Consider the following 22,212-nt stretch of genomic DNA (forward strand, 5'->3'; position numbering starts at 1 on the left):
ACTTAATTGCTTGAAAGGTCATTTATTCTGACAATTTCATAGGCTTGGTAAGTATGAGGAGGGGGTCTAATGTCTCTTCTTCGGTTTACCTTGGAAGAGGATGTTGGGGCAGGGAGGGCCATTTCAGATTATGGGGTAACTGGACAGGGGATGATTAAGAGGCCACGAGGATCAGGGGACCCAGTGTGGCCTTCATGGGATAAAGGGGGCTTTATGAGCAGTGGGGAAGTTTTCCAATGGGAAAAGAGACGAGGCTGGGAAAAGCCCAGATGACTAAAGAACAAATTCTGACATCTAAAAAACAAACAAACCCCCAAATGGAAATATTTCTCTGTGCTAGGAAGTGAATTCATTTGGATGAGAACAAAAGAGTCTAGGACAGCGGTTCTCAACCTGTGGGTTGGGACCCCTTTGGGGGTCGAACGACCCTTTCACAGGGGTCGCCTAAGACCATCTGAAAACACAAATTTCCGATGGTCTTATTGTTTTTGTGATTAATCACCATGCTTTAATTATGTTCAATTTGTAACGACGAAAACACATCCTGCATATCAGATATTTACATTACGATTCATAACAGTGGCATAGCAACGAAAATAATTTTATGGTTGGGGGGTCACCACCATATGAGGAACTGTATTAAAGGGTCGCGGCATTAGGAAGGTTGAGAACCACTGGTCTAGGAACTCGTATTGTTTAGATTTTTGAGCTGAACCTGCTTCACGCCTTCAGAAGAAAGGATGGACAGAAGACCCATTTCAAATGTGTCCAACTTACAGAGCAAAATACGATGAGTACTGAATACAAAAGTCTGCGCTGGGTGGAAAAGGCTCTCTGAGGGACTCAGGCATGACCTTTAAGTCCATAATAAAGGCTACACAAAGCACACCCTTGGGGCAGGCTATATATATTTGCCTGTCAGGTGGGTACGATGAATACTGGGTCTATATTACACATCTTCTTTTGCAGAATCCACTTAGTATTTGGAAAAGCATCCTCGGTGTACAAGATGTTTGATAAAAATAGGCAGATCACAGGCCATCGGCTCGGAACGAGCTACGAGAGTTAGCAGTTTTACAGGATATCCCCTCCTTTAGGCTGGCTCCTGTCTTGGTACCAAGCTTGCAAAGTATCTTCAGAGCTGATTCATCTGTCTCACAGAACGGTCACCTGCGCGTAACTGCAATCAGATACTGTACCTGTTGGTATTTGTCTGGGTCATCAATGTAGCCCATGATGATGCCGAGGCTTTTGATCACAGCTTCTCGTACCAGATCTGCCTTGTCTTCCATCAGCATTTGCTGCAGCATAGAAAGCACCAAGGAACTACGAATCTCTTTCTGAAAACGCGGAAGCAGAGACTTATTTGCGTTGCATAGAAAGCGGGAACACAAGTCAATTAATAGGACATACAGCAACAGTAAACACACTTATAAAACAAAGAATGATGACTGCTGGTCAGTATAACGGTGTAACAATGTTTATTCATCAAAAAAGAAACTGTCTAGGCCTATAACTGAATATCTCCCAGGGGCATGCAATTAGAATACGCTAAAAAAAGAGGACGTTAAAAGCAATTTATTTTGCTTAGACAATTATTAAGACTGAGAACTATCTAGATTAAGTTTAAACGTATATATAGATCTATAGATAAAGAGATATGGTTGACCTAAGGGGGAATGAGAAGTTTGAGCACTGCGGGAAGTCAGAAGGGGGGGGGGGATATGGAAGAAAAAAGGATATGAGATTACTTGTTACATGAATTATAAGTTTACCTATTGTGATATCCTAATAAAGAGTTTTGTTTTTTTTTAAGAATACGCTAAAAAAATGTTGGGCTAACTCTGAACAGAACATTTTGCCACGGAGGCCCTCTTGCTCTGTTCTGTGTGATTGCCACCCATAGGTATAACCAGCATACAGTCCTGGCAATTGTCTGCAAAGCAGTTTTGTAAGCCCCATTCTGGAACAGGCATCTCCCTAAATGCGATGTCAAAAATCAGGGAAGCTTCAAAAGCAGTTCAGGCCACAACGTATCATTCTGTCGGTCCAGAACAAAGAAACAAAATAATCAAACTCTGCTGGACTAGCACCAGCCCCTTCTGTGAATCTAAATTGCTCTTTGGAATAAAACAGACTATTTTAGACACCTGATGCTCGACAGAAGCCTTACACTTAAAAGTGAGAGAAATATTCACAGCCAAACACAAAACACTTACAGGAAGATAAGGTGCTAATGCGCCACAGGACTCTGCCACTAACAGCCGCCTTTCTGGATATTTATGGTTGATCTGCGGGAAGGAAAACTTTAACCATTAATAGTTTACTCCTTTCATTTTCCGCTCGCACTTCTATGCCTTCTACGTTCTACCTATCACACAGCATTAATAAAAGCATTACCATACTTAAAAGAAGAAGGAGATATGGACATGCTTGGTCTCCTTCCAACCTTCATCCCACCCCGAGGCATGTTGGTAGTGGGGCTAGGAATGAAAACCTTTCTCCGACACTGATACTGTGCAATGTTAGGGCCATCAATAACAAGACAGCAACACTGTAAAACTATTTTGCAGTGCACAAGACGGATTTGGCATGCGGGACCAAGACCTGGGTGAGGGAAGGTGAGATGGTCACCTTGAAAGAGCTAACCCCCCCCCCCGGTTTTCGGTCCGCCATCAGTCTTGGACAAAAGGACGGGGTGGTGGCGAGACTCATTCATGAGACATTTGCCTTCAGACCCCTCCCTGCTCCAAAGATTGCTGGCATTGATAGTGTTGGCCTAGCATGGGATGCTGAAGAGAGTTTGGCTACCTGGCTGGTGTACCGACTGCCTAGCACACCAGCAGATATCCTGCCTAGCATGCTGGAGGTGGTCTTGGGCTAGGCCTCGGAGTTTCTCAGTCTGCATCAGATCCCACGCATCAAGTGAACCACACACTGGATTTGATCTTTGGCATGGGAATTGACATGGATCTGACTGCACCTGATGCAGTGCCGTGGTCAGACCATTTCGTTCTGAAGGTTCGTCTGAGTACCCCGAACCCCTCCCTGTTTGGGCAGCGAGTGGATTTGTGCTCGCCCATGGAAACTAATGGATCCAACGGGTTTCCAGAATGCTCTGCGGGAACTGATGCCCTCTGGCGACTCGTTGCGCTGGTAGAAGATTGGCATAGCCATCTTTCTGAAGCCATCAACCAGATCACTCCCTAACACCCTCTTCGTCCCCGCACCAAATGAGCCCCCTGGTATACCCCGGAGTTCCATGGGATGAAGCGGGTACTTAGGCAGCTAGAGCGAGTCTGATGACAGACTCGTGATGAAGATACAAGAACACCCTAGAGGACGTTTATGAGATCCTATGAGGTAGTGGCGAAGGCAATAAAGAAAGAATTCTACACTGCTTCCAACATGTCCATTAGCTCTTGACCAGCTCAATTGTTTAGGGTAATTAGATGCTTAACATCCCTCCCTGAGGGAACTCAAAGAATTAGAAATTTGGAAATCAGCTGTGAGGCATTTGCGAGCTCTTTTTTTTTTTTTTGCGGATACAATCTTGTCACTCCACCAGGATCTGCCTGCCAGTATTGATACAGTTTGTGAACTGGAGGCCCCTTGGCCGTCTTCAGGTCCAATATGGCCGTCTTCAGGTCGGCCCCTTGGCCATCTTCAGGTCCAATATGGCCGCCTTCAGGTCGGCCCCTTGGCCGTCTTCAGGTCCAATATGGCCGTCTTCAGGTCGGCCCCTTGGCCATCTTCAGGTCCAATATGGCCGCCTTCAGGTCGGCCCCTTGGCCGTCTTCAGGTCCAATATGGCCGTCTTCAGGTCGGCCCCTTGGCCATCTTCAGGTCCAATATGGCCGCCTTCAGGTCGGCCCCTTGGCCGTCTTCAGGTCCAATATGGGCTGTGAAACTGACCACTCGCCTCCTGGATCCGTGGTCCATCATGGCTGGTCAAATCCAATGGAGATGGAATATGGCCCCCCCTGGGAGACATTATAAATCTGTGCCTGAGCTCAGGGGTCTACCCAGGGAGTTTAAAAGGAGGCAGTGGTACGATTGCTCTTAAAGAAACCATCTCTGGATCCTATGGATCTGGCCAACTACCACCCAGTATCGAACCTTTCGTTCCTGAGTGAGGTAGTTGAGAAAGTGGAGGGAGAACAGCTCCAGGGCTTCCTAGAGGACGCATCAATACCATACCCATTCCAATCTGGGTTTCCACCCAGGCCATGGGACGGAAACAGCACTGATCGGACTGTCTCCACGGACATCTGGATTAAGGTGGGTCAGCCCCGCTGGTGGCTACTCGGTCTATCAGCAGTGTTTGACACAGTCTACTATGATCTGTTGACCCACCGCCTTGCCAACATGGGGGTGAGGGGGACAGCCCTGAAGGGGTTTGACTCCTTTCTCGAAGGTTGGGGACAGAGGATGGTGCTAGGGGAGAGAGTTTGCCATGACACTCATTACTGTGTCGTGTCCCCCAAGGGGCTATTCTCTCCCCAATGTTGTGGCCCCTTGCCCAGCTGGTGTGGAGTTTCAGGCTGGGTCGTCACCAGTACGCTGATGACACTCAGTGGCATCTGCTGGTGGACGGATGGACCCCACCCCAGAAAACCTGGCAACGGGATTGGAGAGCAAGATATAAGTCGAACAAAACAAACAAAAAAGAAATAAAACTTAATAAAGGTTCCTTTTCACTTTGCTGCTACAAGCTTCCATTCAGTGACAAGATTCAACTCACATTAAGCGTTAACTGGGGATTCTCGGTGTACATACAAGAACCAAGCAAAAACCATCAGTGGTTTCATCAATGGAAGTACCTGCAAGGCAGCTACGTACCCTGATAAAACTATTTTGGCCGTGTTGGAATAATTTCGTGGATCTGCTGAGTAATGCAGCTTGAGTTGCTACTTCTGCTTCATCTGTATTGACAGTTATGACTTCAAACCCTCCCTGGAGTACAATATTGGAGATCGAAACACTCAGGGATCACCTGCACCACTTCCGAGTGGGGATCGCCTCTGTACCCCACTTGACGTGAAGAGGGTCAGGCAGATCTGATATACCAACACAATTTTTTTTTGAAGCATATGTTAAATATAGTGAAAGTGCATTGGAAATAGAACTGCTGATGGACCACTTGAAAGTTAGTAAACCGGGAACAAAAAGGATGCGGCGTATCCTATTACCTGCTCCCAACATTGTGGTAAAAGTTCTGCTTCTACACGTGTCGGTCCAACATGGCGCGCAAATGCTACACAGCCCGTCAGAATCATCTGCCTGCAAAATAAGAATCTTCAGCCTGTTACAATGCTTGCATGAATCATCAAACATTTATTTATTTAGAGGACTGGTGTGCTGCCTCCCCAGAGACCTGCTTAAGGGGCTAAAAGAAGACGGGACAGCCAGACAGGACCACTCGGGTAATAGCCGGAAGTTGTTGTTAATGTCTACTTTCTGAAAGTCAGAAACGTAACACGAATGGCTGACCTACACATGACATTTTTCCTATTTAGAACACAGCGTAAGAACATAAGAAGAGCCCTGCTGGATCAGACCAGTGGTCCATCTAGTCCAGCACCAGGGACAACACAGTGGCCAACCAGTTCCTTTGGAGGGCACATAGAGGCTGAGGCCTTCCCCTAATGTTGCCTCCTGGCACTGGGATTCAGAAGCTTAGTCCCTCTGAATGTGGAGGAGGTTCCCCTCAGTCACCAGGGTTAGTAGCCACTGATAGACTTCTCCTCCATGAATCTATCTAATCCCCTTTCAAAGCTGTTAATTCCAGTGGCCATCACTACATCCTCTGCCAGCGAATTCCACGTTTTTATCACACTCTGTGTAAAGTAGTATTTCCTTTTGTCTGCCCCGAACCTACTGCCCATCAGCTTCAATGGATGCCCTTGAGTTCTAGTATTTTGGGAGAGAGAGAGAGAAGTTCTCTTTGTCCTCTCTCTCTCCACCCCATGCATAATTTTATAAATATCATCTCCCCCCCTCCCCAGTTGTCCCAGACTCTTCAACCTTTCCTCATAGGGAAGGTGCTCCAACCCCCTCCTAGTCCTCTGTATTTTCCCCGGGTCTGCAATGTCCTTTTTGAGATACAGTGATCAGAAGATAATCTCCATGAGAGACTAACAACAACCTATTGCCATGGGAAATGTGACAGACAACACAGTTTCATCGAAAGAATGAGGAATTTCACATTACCCTTTTTAATCCGTTTTGAAGCCGTTATGGAGTAAACCGGTATAGGGCTGCCATTTCACACATGGCTTTCCCCTTCCGATAAAGAGCTGGATCTGAAGCGGTTTGCCATTTCAGGCTGCACCGCTTTTTCCCACTTCCCCCCCACTGTTTTTTGCCCGTGCGGGCGCTCTCCAGCTTTTTTTTTTTGAACATTCGCTTTAGAGCACTATATCGCTATAGCACTATAACAAAACACTCCAGGCATTTCAACGGGGTTGATATAATGCTGTTGCATTATAGCGTTATAACACTATAAAGTGAAAGTTCAAAACCCCACAAAAACCGGAGATCGCCCGCGCGGGCGAAAAATGGTGGGGAAAAGCGCATTGGAACCGGGAGAGGAAACTGAAGACTACTTGGAAGCGGTTGACAGGTAAAACGCTTCAGCCCCGTTTTGTCTGAAATTACAAATATATTCTGGTAGGGAACTGGTTCTAAAACGGTTCTGTCTGAAATGACAGACCAGAAACCGTTTGGGAACCGTTTCTCTTCCGGATTATATTGTCTGTCTGAAATTCCTCAATTTGTATCAGACAGTCAAAGCATCCAGAAACGCCACAGTTACCAGCAGCAAAAGCAACAGTTCTACCACACTTCACAAACTGCCTTGCAGAACAAAGGTGGAGTCCAGGGACACCTTTTAGACCAACACAGGTTTATCCTTGGGATAAGCCTTCGTGTGCATGCATACTTCTTCAGATACACCTGAATCTATGCCCGTGCAGAGTGCAAGGGTGGGAAAACAGTGTCATGACTAAAGTGGCCCCGAATCACCACATTTTGAAGAATGGACTGTGGTGTAAAGAAGAAAGTAGATCACACAACTTATGCAAAATTTTAGAAATGTGTACGCTATACATATTCGCTGCAATTCCTTTCAAAAAGGATCTTTTTGCCCCGACCAATGATAGCTCGGGCAAGCCCAATCGTGTCAGATCTCCAAAGCAAAGCAGGCCTGACCCTGGCAAGTAATGGAAGGGAGACCCTCCAAGGAATACCAGGGCTCGGGATGCAGAGGTGGGCTATCAAGTTGCCTTTCTGAAAAATGTCCAAGCCCCATTGCCAGAAGTCGCCATGACTTCCCGGCATGCACGCAGCACACACACACAACCTCCCCCCCCCCCCCCCCCGAGGACCTTTTTGTGTATACAAAGCCTTCAGAGATATTCAGGCCCTATAAAAGTCTGCAGAAAACCTGTAGAAGTGGATCCTTTACGCAAGTCTGAAGCACAAAATATTTTTGCTAGCACGTCCAGTTGTGGGGGTTTCCTCAGAAAAGGCAGACGTGTTAAGGCGGAAACCTTTGCCTTTTCCAGTGGGTAACGCTAACCGGCTGCATACCTGCACCTTTAAGCCAGAGAACTGCCTCACTACCTACCATTGCATACAGGGGTAGAAAAATTCTCCTGAACCTCTTAAGGATACCCGTCCCTCAATTTAGTATTTCCATCATCTTGCTTTAAGAATTCTGCGGGAAGAATCTTCAGATTGGGTCTAAATCTGTGCCGCAAAGCCAGAAGAAGTGCTCAGAGAATTTTGCATTTTTCCAATCAAGCGAACTGAGGAAGGGTTAGACACATGAAGCACAGCCTGCTAGGGGAAGACACAAAATCTGGGGGTTTCCTTATTTCCGAACCTCAGCTCCCAAATCTGCCATTAGGATTCTCAGACCTTATTAGTCCCCTGACAGGTGGGGACAGGGAGTATCTTTTGGGTACCTCCTCTACCCCATACAGATTCCCACTCGCCATAACATAACACTACATCAGGGATAATGGGGCATGGTTTGTTATTAATTTAAGCCAATGTGGTACGAGTGGTTAGAGCGGCGGACTCTAATCTGGAGGACCGGGTTTGATTGCTCCCTCCTCCACACGAAGCCCGCTGGGTGAACCTTGGGGCAGTCACGGTTCTCTCAGGACTCTCTCAGCCCCCACTTCCCCCACAAGGTGCCTGCTGAGGGGAGAGGAAGGGGAAGGCGATTGGAAGCTGCTCTGAGACTCCTTAAGGCAGAGAAAAGCAGGGTACAAAACCAAACTCTTCTTCTCATCACAAAGCAAAATAAATAAATAAAAATCCCCTTGTTTCAAGCACCGGTTTTAGTTAGCGTTCACCTTGGGGGGGGGGCAGGTGTGACACCACGATTAACAGTGGATGGAAGAAGAATGGAGACACCAGTACTATTTTTGGGCAGGAACGGAGCTCCGGCTGGCTCCCAAGTTGGCCACGCCCAGCAGGAACTCATTAGCATAATAGGCCACACCCAACAGCAGGAACGCATTAGGATTGGCTACATTAGGGGTGTGTGGCCTAACGTGCAAAGGAATTTAAAAAAGCCCTGGGTTTTGACAACAAAAAAGGTAAACAGAATAAGAAGGGAAAGGTGGGTGTGGCTGGATGACCACACTTCTGGTAAAATGGTGGTGCGGCCTAATGGGCTATTGAGCGGTGCTGTCAGGGGTGTGGCGTGTGTTGCCTGACCCAGCTCTACTGGGCTAATACCCATGGTCCTGGACCGGGCCTCCACTGGCTTCTGCTCTTCCTGTCATGTGACTCTGATGTCACATGATTAGAACTGAGTGAGTCCTGTGTCTGGAAAGGCTGAAGACCACTGGGGTAGGAGACAGAGAAAGGATGCAAACGCAAGGGCCTCCCCCTGCTCTCCAGGCATTGCACCTGCAGCAGGCGCCTGGATTTCCCAAGGTTCTCATATAACAAGAATACATATGAGATGGGGGGAACCACGGTACTCATAGTTCATTGTATGTAACACTGTGTCTTAGAAGTCAATGCGCAAAGATCACCTCTGATTCTCCTAAAGCTCTGAGCTTGGCTTGTTCCTCACTATGGTACACATCCTCAGCTTGTGTTGCCTGACCCAGCTCTATTGGGCTACTACCCATGGTCCTGGACCGGGCCTCCAGTGAGGTCATAACACTGGCTTCTGCTCTTCCTGTAATGTGACTCTGATGTCACATGACTACAACTGAGTGAGCCCTGTGTCTGGAAAGGCTGAAAACCACTGGGGGAGGAGACAGAGAAAGGATGCAAACGTAAGGGCCTCCCCCTGCTCTCCAGGCATTGCAAAATGTTGCACCTGCAGCAGGCGCCTGGATTTCCCAAGGTTCTCATATACCAAGAATACATATGAGATGGGGGGAACCACGGTACCCATAGTTCATTGTATGTAACACTGTGTCTTAGAAGTCGATGCGCAAAGATCACCTCTGATCCATAAGGGGAGCAGGAAAAGTACAGCCACCTTCACAAAATAGCCCGTCGTCAAAAAGTTGCTTTAATTTCAAAGGACAAAAAGTTAACAGCACAGCACTGGCCCACCTATTACAGATCAACTTTCTGCACAACAGAAGAGGGACACACCTTTGCTCATCATCTGGCCTTTTTATCAAGTTGAACAGGATGTGGAGGAGCTGATCTCTTTCTTTGGGTTCAGGATGGAGGCAAGCTGTACACCTAAAGCTCTGAGCTTGGCTTGTTCCTCACTATGGTACACATCCTCAGCGTGTGTTGCCTGACCCAGCTCTACTGGGCTAATACCCATGGTCCTGGACCGGGCCTCCACTGGCTTCTGCTCTTCCTGTCATGTGACTCTGATGTCACATGATTAGAACTGAGTGAGTCCTGTGTCTGGAAAGGCTGAAGACCACTGGGGTAGGAGACAGAGAAAGGATGCAAACGCAATGGCCTCCCCCTGCTCTCCAGGCATTGCACCTGCAGCAGGCGCCTGGATTTCCCAAGGTTCTCATATACCAAGAATACATATGAGATGGGGGGAACCACGGTACCCATAGTTCATTGTATGTAACACTGTGTCTTAGAAGTCAATGCGCAAAGATCACCTCTGATCCATAAGGGGAGCAGGAAAAGTACAGCCACCTTCACAAAATAGCCCGTCGTCAAAAAGTTGCTTTAATTTCAAAGGACAAAAAGTTAACAGCACAGCACTGGCCCACCTATTACAGATCAACTTTCTGCACAACAGAAGAGGGACACACCTTTGCTCATCATCTGGCCTTTTTATCAAGTTGAACAGGATGTGGAGGAGCTGATCTCTTTCTTTGGGTTCAGGATGGAGGCAAGCTGTACACAATATGAGCGGAATCAGTTCCTAAAAGAGGGCGGAGGGGGAAGAAAAGGTGAAGAGATATCAAACGATGACGTGATTCCTTGAGAAACATTTACAACCTGAACAGGAGCAAAATGAAGGCTAGGCACTAGTATCAAATGCACGCATAGATGCATACTGATTTCTTATAGGCTGATCTAAAAATGGTAGTGAGAAATGCACTTTTGTTGGCTCCAACGGCAACTGAAAGACAGTGTTAGAAATTCCGATTTTCATTGCCCAATGTTTTGTTACTGGAAATGGAAGAAAAGAAATTGTGTTTTTTAAAGGCGAGAGACACAACTGGAGCTACGCTGGCATGATGCCTTAAAAAAGTGTCAGCTGCTAGACTGTAATGTCCTACCCACTTATCCCATAACACTCACACAGGCACAGAGGGTACACAGAAGTTCGTCCATCACAGCAAGTCCATCAGGCCCTTGGAGTGAAAGAATGAGTTCCCAGCTTCCGATACAGTGCCCGTCGCCTTTTTAGGAAAGACCTTAAAAGGCCAAATGCCAAATTCGATGAGAATGAGTCTGGTTTGTTCTAGACACTCTCTTTCTTACCCTCCTTTGTTTGTGCGCACAGCTGAGCCCAAACAGTTCCCCATTTAGAAACTCTTCGATCTAACCGTGGTTTGTGGAGATGTCTGAAATGAGGAGCCTCGAACTACAGTTTCTTTCTTACTTAGAGACTGGGATTCGACGCCAGGATTCAGGCTGCGGTCACACACACACACAACAATCCATTTTCGATGCACTTTTCAACTGGATTTTGCCAGTTCACACAGTAAAGATCCCGTTGGAAAGTGCACTGAAAGTGGACTGAAAGTGGATTTTTTAGTGTGTGTGTGACCACAGCCTCAGACAGTGATACATAAGTCTGCTTTGCAGGCAAGAAAGAAATCACAAACCGGATTTTTTTTCATGATGTCTGACTGATGGCTTGAAGTGGATGTTTCAACCCACTCGCTAATTGCATGAAAGATTCTAGGCGTTATACAAAGACGTTTGCAATAAAGAAAAGGTTACATGCAGATTTGTTCGTAACACCACGGCACTTGTTTGCAGAGGATCAGTCTGACTTACACCTACTTAAACGAGGAATTCAGGAATGCATGCAGAATCCTACCTTGATACCAATGTTCCCTCTAAGCTGTGGAATCTTGTGAGCAAAAATTCTACTTTGTGAGCTAGTGGCATCAAAGTTGTGAGCAAGTGATTTGGCTGTTGCATAAATTAGTTTGCTCTGGAGCCATCCTTCCCGGGCTAAGACAAAAATGTGTGAGCCGGAGGCTAAAAAACTGTGAGCTAGCTCGCACTAACTCAGCTTAGAGGGAACACTGCTTGATACTATATACATTGTGCTCTCCAAATAAATGGGTGAAATTCAGAGAACTACAGATTTTCCCTGGTTTTGGGGTTTTTTACCCCCCTGCAAAACACCTAACATTGAAAATCTGGAAAGACAACCCCACTTCTGTGAATGGAATTACATTAGAGCAAAAAGCAGCCGTCGCTTATATTTCCATGTACAGCCTCTTAAGTCAGAGGGTGCCAATTCCTAGAGGAAACAATAAATAACGTTGTCCAAGACCCTTTCGCTGACCCTTCAATCCCAGCACAGAAAGAAAAGGAAAAAAAAGAAGCAGTGAGTTTTATGGAAAGGTGACTGGAGAATAGGGGTATGAAGGCCTTCTAACTAAAAACGGTCCATTTCCATTGGTTTTCTCAGCTGATCATGAAGCGAAAGCAAGAATGAAGAACGATGCTGGTGTTTGTTCTTGTGAGGGGGGAGCAGATTTATATTGAATATGGAGAATATATGGCACTTTGCAGTAATTCTACGTTTCGTTATGGATTTTTAGAGTCTCCCTGAGAAACCAGTAGGAGACAGGAGTTCTATCAGGGAAAGAAAACTACAGATTCAAATGATGGATGCTTCCGTCACTTGCTTTATTAAGTTTTACTACAGCTGGTTGAGCGGCTTTCCAGAAGCTCAGGTACTCGTTGTTAGAGCAATATTTTATACTTATTCTTCCTTGAGACTGAAGGTATCAGAAAGACCATCCCAAAACATTTCTGGAAACTTCACGGATCTCCACAGGGTGGAGCTTTACAGTATATGAGGGAGGCAACAGCAGTATACAGTGTTTAGTAGGTTACTGAGAATGCCACACTCTGGCACATTATCTTAACAGAGAAGGGGTTTCTCTTAATAGAGAAGGGCTATGAAAACACCATGCCTGCAGGAAGACTTGCAGGCTTTTAACCAGCTGACAGTTTGCCCTTCCTTGCCTTCGATGAGTGAGACTGCTGGGTAAATATGCCCTGGTTCATTGTTTTTCACCATACGCAGATCTACAAGCAGGGGTCATTTCCTGCAGGAGCGCACAGGAGCGCAACTCCGGCAGTAAAGAGCCCAGGGGTCGGGCACATGCAAGAAGCCCCGCCCACTGCTCCCAGCAGCCCCGGGCCACGAGGCGCAAGAAGCAGCCAGGTAAGTTGCAGTGGGTGTTGCCTTCTGACACACTTCTGGTGATGTCAGGGGGTGTGGCGTATGCAAGTAAGTCATGCTAATGAGTTATGCTAATGAGCTCCTGCGCTTCCTTTTCTACAAAATGACCCCTGCCTACAAGTAGCCTGTGAAGGACAAGAATTGAATTTTGGAGGGCTGCCTGATTAGCTGAAAAGTATTCTAACAGTTTTTGCTGTGGGAAGAAAGTGCTGCAAATTCTGCCTCAGTGTGGGGTTAATCTTAGGATGGTTCTAATGCAGGCCCCCCCCTTTTCTGCTACCCTCAAACCTAATGGTCAAAGTCTAAAATTCTTTCAGTCTTTCAAGTGACCCACCAGCACATTCAATATATGGCCGTTACCTGTTAGAATCCCAACTTTTATTGAGGTCTTCTTGAGGACTGGCTCAACTATTCAACTCAGAGAGGGAGGTCTGCTCTGCTTGAACGGTTTTAATTTGGACACTGTGGGTTCAAGCCCGAAGAACTGGATCGTTTTTACAGTACAGTTCCAGAATCCTGGCACAAAAAGTTGTGGTCACATTATTTTACGGACTATCTCCTTTAAGCTCCAAAAAACAGTAAACATAAAATGCCAACAAAAGAGACAATTATCAAATCCAGATGGAGAACATCTTGGAGAAGAGACCAGGATTGTATTAATTAAAAAAAACCCTTCCACTCCCCACAGTTTTACTCAGAAAGCAGATAATTATTTTAATAAGTAAATTGTGAGAATATAGTTGTGAGAGCGAGAAAGGACATGTAGAAAATAGTACGAGCACAAGAACAGCGGTGTGACCTAAGCATTTGTTTTTTATTAAGATTTACAGAAGATGAACTTCCAGTAAATTATTACTATTTCAACTTAGGGCCTAAGAGGGGACTGGGCTATTTCAGAGTGAATTTCAAATATGAACTAACAGTATGAGGAAAGGGCATGTGGGATCCAAAGAGCTGTAGGATACATAACGGGTCTGTTGTGCAATGATGCATACAAAATCAATCTTAAATATGTGGCTAACAAGTCTTGTGCATATTCACAAGTTAGAATAGCCTTATTCTATGGCCTTCACCAAAAATGACTGCTAGTTGACACGGGGTAGAAACCTAAGGTTCCTTTCCCACTAAATGAGGAATCTTCTGTTCCCAGAAGATAAAGAAAGATTATTCACTTCACATGTTTCCTCTAGGATTTTGAACACCCACTCATGGAGAAACGGTATACCTGAATAGTCCTGAGTGGAGTTATGGTCACTGAATTTTTGGGCATAGAAGGGTGTAACTCTGTATAAGACGGCACTGATAAGCATACTATGTAAGACAGCACTGATGAGCTCCTGCCGCCACAGCTCATTCTCTCGCAGCTTGGAGCTGCAAGAGAAGATCAACTGGGGCGGCGCAGAAGTTTCAGCACTGCACCGCCTTGCTGGGGTTGACTCGGTATAGCCGTGCCACACCCAAGTAAAAGCCAAATAATATCGGCTTCTATTTGGGCTCAGCTATATCGCTAGCCAAGTACATTCTGTATTCGGCTGAATAAACAGCTGAAAAATACCAATGAAGTACTTTTCGGGTATTTATTCAGCTCGGTATATACCAAGCGCACATCCTTACTCTAGATGACACATGTATCTGTTTCAGTGTATTAGACAGTGATTCTCACCTGCAGGATCTACAACAGACTTTCTTGGAACTACAATAACCACCTGATTTAGTAAATAAACAGATCAACAAGTTCACAATGATACCAAGGGATAACTGCTACAAGACAGGCCCAAACAAAACAACAACAGAGCACGACTGACTGTCAGATACAGCTCTCAGCTCAAACCGGTTCAATGCATCATTAACGACCTACGACTTAAGTTGGACAATGATACTCCACTCTCATAGGCATTGGGAGGCAAACCTTTTTTTGCCCAAAGACAAGTCTCCTAACCTTAAACAACTTCTCACTCACAGCAATGCCCTTCCTAACATGGACACAGACTCTGGGACCAGGGCCTGCAACCAACCATGATGCCAACTCTGTACCCATATCCCCTCGGACAACACAGTCACTGGACCTAACGACACCAGCCACACCATCTCAGATTCATTTGCTTTCCAATGTTATACCTGCCATCAAATGCCAGCAGTGCCATTCCACTCTCTACACTGGACAAACAGGTCAGACTCTTGAAAACTTATACTCTGGAAACCTTGTTGGTCTCTAAGGAGCTGCTGGACTCAAAAATCTAAATAGTTATGAAGTTTCTGGGGGAAAGGTATGAAGGTACCTTTGAGATAAATGAACTGTTACCAATGAACTTGAATGTCATACTGGGTCTTCTTTTCTTTGTGGGTATTTGCGGAGGCAGGGAGGAAGCAACTTACCCTCCCTCTTCTCCTGCCTCCTCCTGGCTGAATGAGGGCCGGAAGCGGGGCGGCCAGAAGCAGGGGGCGGGGCTTTGTCATGTGCCCCACCTCCCCGCACCTCACCCGGGGGAACTGCGATCCCCCGCGATCCCCCCCGAAATGACCTCTGTACAGGGGAGAAATGAATGCCTACCAGGCACCCGAGCAGGGTGTGTTCGTGGTAGGTTCTTCCTCAAGTCGATGGTGTTTTTCAGAGAGGTAGCTTGATAGCCCGCCTCTGCGTCCTGAGTCCTGGCATTCCTTGGAGGTCTCCCTTCCAATTACTTGCCAGGGTCAGCCCTGCTTAGCTTTCAAGATCTGAGGAGACTGGGCTTGCCTGCAGTATTCCAAGTCACGGCCAGTGTTATACTGGGTCTTGAAAGGGAACTGGAGCATAGCCACAGACATTTTTAATAGCTGGTTTCTACAGTTCTATCTGAGAGCCTGAAGTAGAGCAGAACACTAATATAATTCTAACAGCAAATTAGTTCATCTAAGTTTGAAATTCACTGGCATTAATTAAAGTTGACCTCCTGCATGAGAATTAAGAGAGTGTCGGCTTCATCTCATCAATTTCTTTATGAAATATTAATACTGATATAGGAAGTTACATTTTAATAAGATGTTACCTGATACACAAGAAAAGAGCACAATCCTTAACAGAGTTACAGCCATCTAAGTCCACTGACAGCAGTGGGCTTAGAAGAGGATCTCTGTCTAGGAGGGTACTGTAACTCTCCTACTAATTAGTCTTATGAACTCGCAGAAATTTTTTAAAAGGTTTTGTGATACATAAGGGAGTGAGGGAATTCGTTAAAAGAGTAAAAAAAAATAATCTACGTGGCCAAGACTAAAGCGGGTTTTTATGCAAGCAATTCAGTCACGTGTAGGTATTGCCCTGCAAAACGGAGCTTTTTTGCCTTTCCAGAAGGTTTGGAGACCCTCTGGAACAGCACAGGATACGGAAAAGGTGGCTACAGGATGAAAAACTCTGGGCTTGGGGCGTGGATTAGACTGTTGCCCCCTCCCTCCCACAATGAAGAGCAATAGAAGAATGATGCCAATACATAGCTAGGTATCAGCTTACTCTTCTTTGCAAGGTTGCTTCATGCAATCCAGACTAGATGGTATGGGGCAGATACAAGGCTGATGCTTTTACCTTGCAGAAAAGCTGGATATTGCATCAGACGGGATTAGTTGTGTGTCCTCGTCCATTGGTCATATTCTTTCATGCATACTATGGGAGATGGGAACGTTCTCTGCATCGCCGCACCGGGGCTTCTAAACTTCCTTCTATCAAGGGGAGTGGAGAAACAATGAGAAAGCTTCTTAAGCAGATATGTCCTGATGCATATTCCGTGCATAGTCAATGAAAAGGAGAGGGGGGATAAAAGCGGGAGGGCAAGGGTATTTCTTCAGTGGGCAAGGTAGGTAGGAAGGGCTCAAATGCTATGCATGAACTGCTTAGGCTAATGAAGAACTGTTCAAAGGCTTTAGGCCGCGACACATTCTCCAGTAAGGAAGACAGTTCAATTAACATAAGAGAAGCCATGTTGGATCAGGATAATGGCTCATCCAGTCCAACACTCCGCATCACACAGTGGCCAAACCCCAGGTGCCATCAGGAGGTCCACCAGCAGGGCCAGAACTCCAGAAGCCCTCCCACTCTTGCCCCCCCCAAGCACCAAGAATAAAGAGCATCACTTTCCCAGACAGAGTGTTCCATCTGTACCTTGTGGCTAATAGCCACTGATGGACCTCTGCTCCATATTCTAAGTGCACTAAACTCCTAGCATACTTATTTCTTAAGTAGATCCTATGACTTATTTTTGAATAAAGGCTCCAAAATACAAGAAACGTCCCTCCTCAGAAATATACAAACCGAGTTTATTTTGATTCTCTCCCTTAATTTTTGATTGGAAGTTTAGTCCTACGAAGACAATAAAAGCTAGCATGTTGGCGGTCAGTCCATACGGTGCTCAACTACTTCCACAGAACTCCTGCACACAAAAAGCCACACACAGAGAGCAACTTATATTTGCTTCCAGAGGAAAAAGGAAAGTAGTTTGTTTGATAATGCAAACATACTATAGAATAATGTCTACCTGTCCTGAAATAGGCTTCTAATTTTAAAGAGTCATATTTTGTATTTCTTGGAAAGAAATACTACATATTTGAAAGGGAGTAAGTATACAATCTTTCTTAAAACCCACTCTCAAGTGTCTTTCCCAAAACAGCCTGAAGCCCTTCACAGCAGTGATTATACTCTTTTCTTTCACTTATCTTCCCCCATGTTTCTGGGTACAAATATAAGATGTTCTGGCAAGACAGATGTTAGCAATTCATTAACCAAGCCGACAGCGATCCATGGGAATTTTATTTCCACTCCACAATGCTGCTTGTGTGCCAGTATGTAACTGCCCCCCCCACTCCATAACAAGATTACACATTTTGCAAAGCACAGATCTGAGGGACGTCTTAAATAAACAGACAGCTAAAACTCATGTAACTACAAGCAAAGAGCTACAACAAGATGTGGTAGGTTGTTCTTAGCTTACCCAAAGAGGCTGCAAAGGTAGGAACTGTCTCACTGTTGCAGTCAAGGTTCCCCCTAAGCTGTGGAGTCTTGTGAACAAAAATTCTACTTTGTGAGCTACTGGCATTAAAGTTGTGAGTGAGTGATTTGGCTGCTGCATAAATTAGTTTGCTCTGGAGCCCTCCTTCCTGAGCTAAGACAAAAATCTGTGAGCTGGAGGCTATAAAACTGTGAGCTAGCTCACACTAACTCAGCTTAGAGGGAACACTGGTTGCAGTCATCCCTGGGCAAGTTAAAAATGTTTTCAGCCATCCTGACAGCGCACACTTGCTGCACACAGTGCTTAAACAGGGTATCTTTTTTAATTTATCAGATTTTTTGCAAACCTAGAAGTGTCTGGTTTCAAAAGCAGTTTCAGATGTGGTGTGGGGAAATGCTGCTTGAAAAAAACCAACAGCATAAAAAATAACTTGCCCTTTTCGACTTCAGATTGTAAATTTAAGACAACAGACTAAAGTTTGGCAAGATTTCTTCAAGAAAAGGTTGGCAGTATATGGTAATTGTGCTACATTTTAGTTATTGCTAAAGGGCTCTCTTATAAACTATAAACAGTTTCTTATAGCTGAAAATATCACATAATTGTTCCTTTATAATATTCAACTGTCATTAACTGCACTTAAGCAACTGGGTCTGCAATGGCACATTCTAAAATCAGTGGACTGAGTTCACACTCAAATTCAATAGAAAAGGTTGCAAAGATTCAAGGTCGTTCCCCCTGTACCCTTTTCACAAAACGTTTACAATGCATCTTTATTTTAGACAGGGCTCTTTCTGTAGAAAAAGCCCAGCAGATTATGCTAATGAGTTCCTGCTGGGTGTGGCCAACTTGGGAGCCAGCCAGAACTCCGTTCCTGTGCGTTCCTGCCCAAAAATAGCCCTGATTTTAGAGATTATTCTAGAGCTCTAATAGTTAAGTCACTGAGTCTGGCTGGGCCTATCCAAAGTTCTGTGTATGCCAGTGGAACGGGCTCACACTAGCTCAGGAGAATTTCACTTCTTCCTTTGAATTGCAGAACCTCACAATGCAACACAAACCACTTTAGGTATTCCATAGTTTCAACAATAGTTTGCTGTGCAGCATGGCAGAACTTTGCTGTTCCAGACAAGTCTGAATTCTCAATGGGTTCACGGAATTAGTTTCAACAGCTCTTTGGGAACTGGTTAACAAGAGCAGGAGCATTGTCAACAGATGCCTGTACAATAAGAAGGTGTGCTGTCACTAATACTTAAAAATCTCTCACAAAATCTAAAGCGTATGCATATGCCTATGCGCGCACACACAGACACACTGATTAACTCAGAACACCGCAAGAAAATGCATACGTACAGTGCTTTAAATTTATTATTGTACAATACATTTATTGGAATAACTCATCCGATGAGTTATAGTATAAAACTACTGAAATAAAGATACATTAAATGTTATTCCTCTTATTCTGTAATCAGGCACAATGGTACCCCGACACTACTATTAAACATTATAGCCCTATCATTATTAGAAACCTACATTACAAAGCAGTGATCTACAAAACGAAAGTGTTGTTTATATATGTGTGTCTATACTTTTTCAAGCCAGTCAATATTATGGTGTTATGTAAAACCAATGCTGCATTATCGGTTGAAATGATGTCTCCCAAAATATATGGACCTCGTGATTATGCACAAATAATTCTTTGGGTTGGAACCAGTGTTCCCTCTAAGCTGAGTTAGTGTGAGCTAGCTCACAGTTTATTAGCCTCTGGCTCACAGATTTTCGCCTTAGCTCAGGAAGGAGGGCTCCAGAGCAAAGTAGTTTATGCAGTAGCCAAATTGCTCGCTCACAACTTTAATGCCAGGAGCTCACAAAGTAGAATTTTTGCTCACAAGATTCGACATCTTAGAGGGAACATTGGTTGGAACCCCCCCCCACACGTTTTATTCTCTTGATAACTGCAGTACCCTAAAAAGCCACTCTCGTGGGTTGGGGACCCCCAGAAAGCACAATGGGTAATGAAGGGCTGCATGTGGAAACCCCCATCCCTTCTGGCATAAGCAGATGTATCCTTCTGCTTGTGCAGTACAGGCTTGAGGTCCAACCCAATGTAAGCAACCAATATTCTTTTCTTCTATAACCAGAATCATGCCAATCTTGTATAAAGAACACTGTCTTGTGATAGTGACAAACTGTTCATCAAAGGCAAATTTTAAAAACAATTATGCATGTTTTACATACAAGCAATTTTTTTTTAAAAAAGCACAGACAGGCAGAAAATACATTTCTAACTTGAGCAGATTTTCTCTTTTCGTTCAGAATTACACACAAACATTCCTTCTACAGATTTTGCAAGGGTAAAATAAGCAGGAAATAGGGCCGCGGAAATATAACACAATATCCAAGTGTAACTAGGAGAGCTGCAGAAGTGAAGCTAAAACAGCATCCTGCCAAGCTGAATGGCAACAGCCAGAAACTGGTAACTGATCCTGGAACACAACCCACAGAATTCTTTTCCATTACTGAAGCTCAAGAATTTTTCAACAAGACACACAGTTTATGCAATCAGAAACTGAATGTCGTTATGAGGAAAATTTCAGCAGTTACAGAAAAATTTAGACGGATGAAGTGCGGATCAGTACGTATTTCTTGACTTAGTTACCTTTTCATAAAGCCTCAATGGATTTCAAGGCCAAATGCATAACTGGTCCTCTAGATTAACAGGTAAAGCCAAGCTGGCTGTAAAAACAATTTCTACACTGCTACCACTCCTGCCATTTTCAGTTCACCCCAGCAGTCTTTACTATACCAGTCAAAAAGTCCCATCCATAATGGCAACGATCACATCCATTTATATTGAATGCAAGTTTTGCCACTGATTTTAAGAAAGCAGAACCCTCCCTACCAAACTATCGTTGCCCCCGTTTGTAAAAATGACAGCATGCCAACACTGGAAAACCTTAAATCCCAAATATGAACGAGTTAAGGACATTGCTCTTGAGAAGGCTGTGTTAACATGTTAGTAGCTATTCTACAAAGGTGAACCGAACACTTATATACCACCTTTAAGCACATATTGTGATTCGTGACACCCAGGCGAATCTAGTTTTAGTAAAAATACTGTGATTCATATCAGAAATAAAACTGTAAGTTGAATGTCGCATGTGCACCTTACCAAATCAGACGGGGGTGGGGGGGGGGAACGCAACCTTAAGAAACAACAAAGGCGGATTGTGCCATCGTTTTTAAAGTATAGTTTTAGTGTACTTTTGTATATTTTGTTCAATGTATTTCTTTAAAAAAATTTCTCTCACCCAACCTTTGGGTACCCAAGCGTGTACACCTTAGACAGTGGACACAATTAATCCCCAATTTTCAGAGAGAGAAAAGAGGTAACAAATTCACCCCAGGGTACATAGCTAAGTCTACTTTAAAATACACATAAGCGCTAGAAGTGGGTTTTGCTAACACAAGTAAGCAAACTTAAGGGCCAAACGGGTGAACTCACAGCAACAGCCTTGCAGAGTGCCATCAGGGTCTTAAGCAAAAGGACAGAGAGGGCGAGGAGACCATGCTGTTTTGCTAAACTCACCTGGCAGAGGTGGGCAACCATTCTCTAGGAGCAGAGATGCATGCACAAAAGTAAGAAGGTGATTGCACGTAACCGACTTCCACATTAGAAACATTACAAACTTTGTACAGAAATATTTTTGAAAAAAAAGTTGTAGGAAAAACAAAGAAAGAGGTTTTTGGATTCCTCACCTCTCGCTTTGCAAGCAGGACGTTCGGGACGATGTGAGGCAAACAGCGGCCCAGCATTAGCATGACGCTTTTCTCGCTATCGGCAATCCGAGACACCTAGAAACAGGATTTATTTGTAATTATGCACAGCCAGGGGCCATTTTGGAGAAAAAGAGGTGCAGGAGCTCATTAGCATAGTGGTTTGGTGTCGTGGTTAAGTGTGCGGACTCTAAGCTGGGAGAACCGGGTTTGATTCCCCACTCCTCCACTTGCACCTGCTGATGTGACCTTGGGTCAGTCACAAGCTCTGGCACAGCTGTCCTTGAAAAAGAGCAGTTTGTGTCAGAGCTCTCTCAGCCCCACCCCACCTCACAGGGTGTCTGTTGTGGGGAGGGGAAGGGAAAAGGAGTTTGTAAGCCGCTCTGAGATACCTTTGGGTAGTGAAGGGCGGGGTATAAATCCAATCTCTTCTTCTTCTTCTATTTGCATATGCCACACCCCCTGACATCACCGGAAGTGTGTCAGAAGGCAACACCCACCGCTCAGGCTCCACTGGACTGTTTTGGATTGCTAGCTATTGGGGGGGGGGGGAGTGTGGAGAGCGGGTCC

The 22,212-nt window shown here is 45.0% G+C and overlaps 1 protein-coding gene across 1 annotated transcript in view; it reads right to left on the reverse strand.

Moving 5' to 3' along the window:
• KIAA1468 (KIAA1468 ortholog) overlaps positions 1-22,212 on the reverse strand; it is a 114,225-nt gene that overhangs the window by 43,552 nt on the left and 48,461 nt on the right. The window contains exons 10-14 of the mRNA XM_015406457.1: positions 21,625-21,720; positions 10,269-10,381; positions 5,193-5,283; positions 2,220-2,291; positions 1,200-1,340 (exon numbers count right to left, since the gene is read on the reverse strand). Of these exons, the coding sequence (XP_015261943.1) occupies positions 1,200-1,340; positions 2,220-2,291; positions 5,193-5,283; positions 10,269-10,381; positions 21,625-21,720 (513 nt within the window). The remainder of the gene's footprint in view (positions 1-1,199; positions 1,341-2,219; positions 2,292-5,192; positions 5,284-10,268; positions 10,382-21,624; positions 21,721-22,212) is intronic.

The sequence above is a fragment of the Gekko japonicus genome, unplaced genomic scaffold, assembly GCF_001447785.1.
Source record: "Gekko japonicus isolate JY-2015 unplaced genomic scaffold, Gekko_japonicus_V1.1 scaffold3585, whole genome shotgun sequence".
NCBI lineage: Eukaryota > Metazoa > Chordata > Lepidosauria > Squamata > Gekkonidae > Gekko > Gekko japonicus.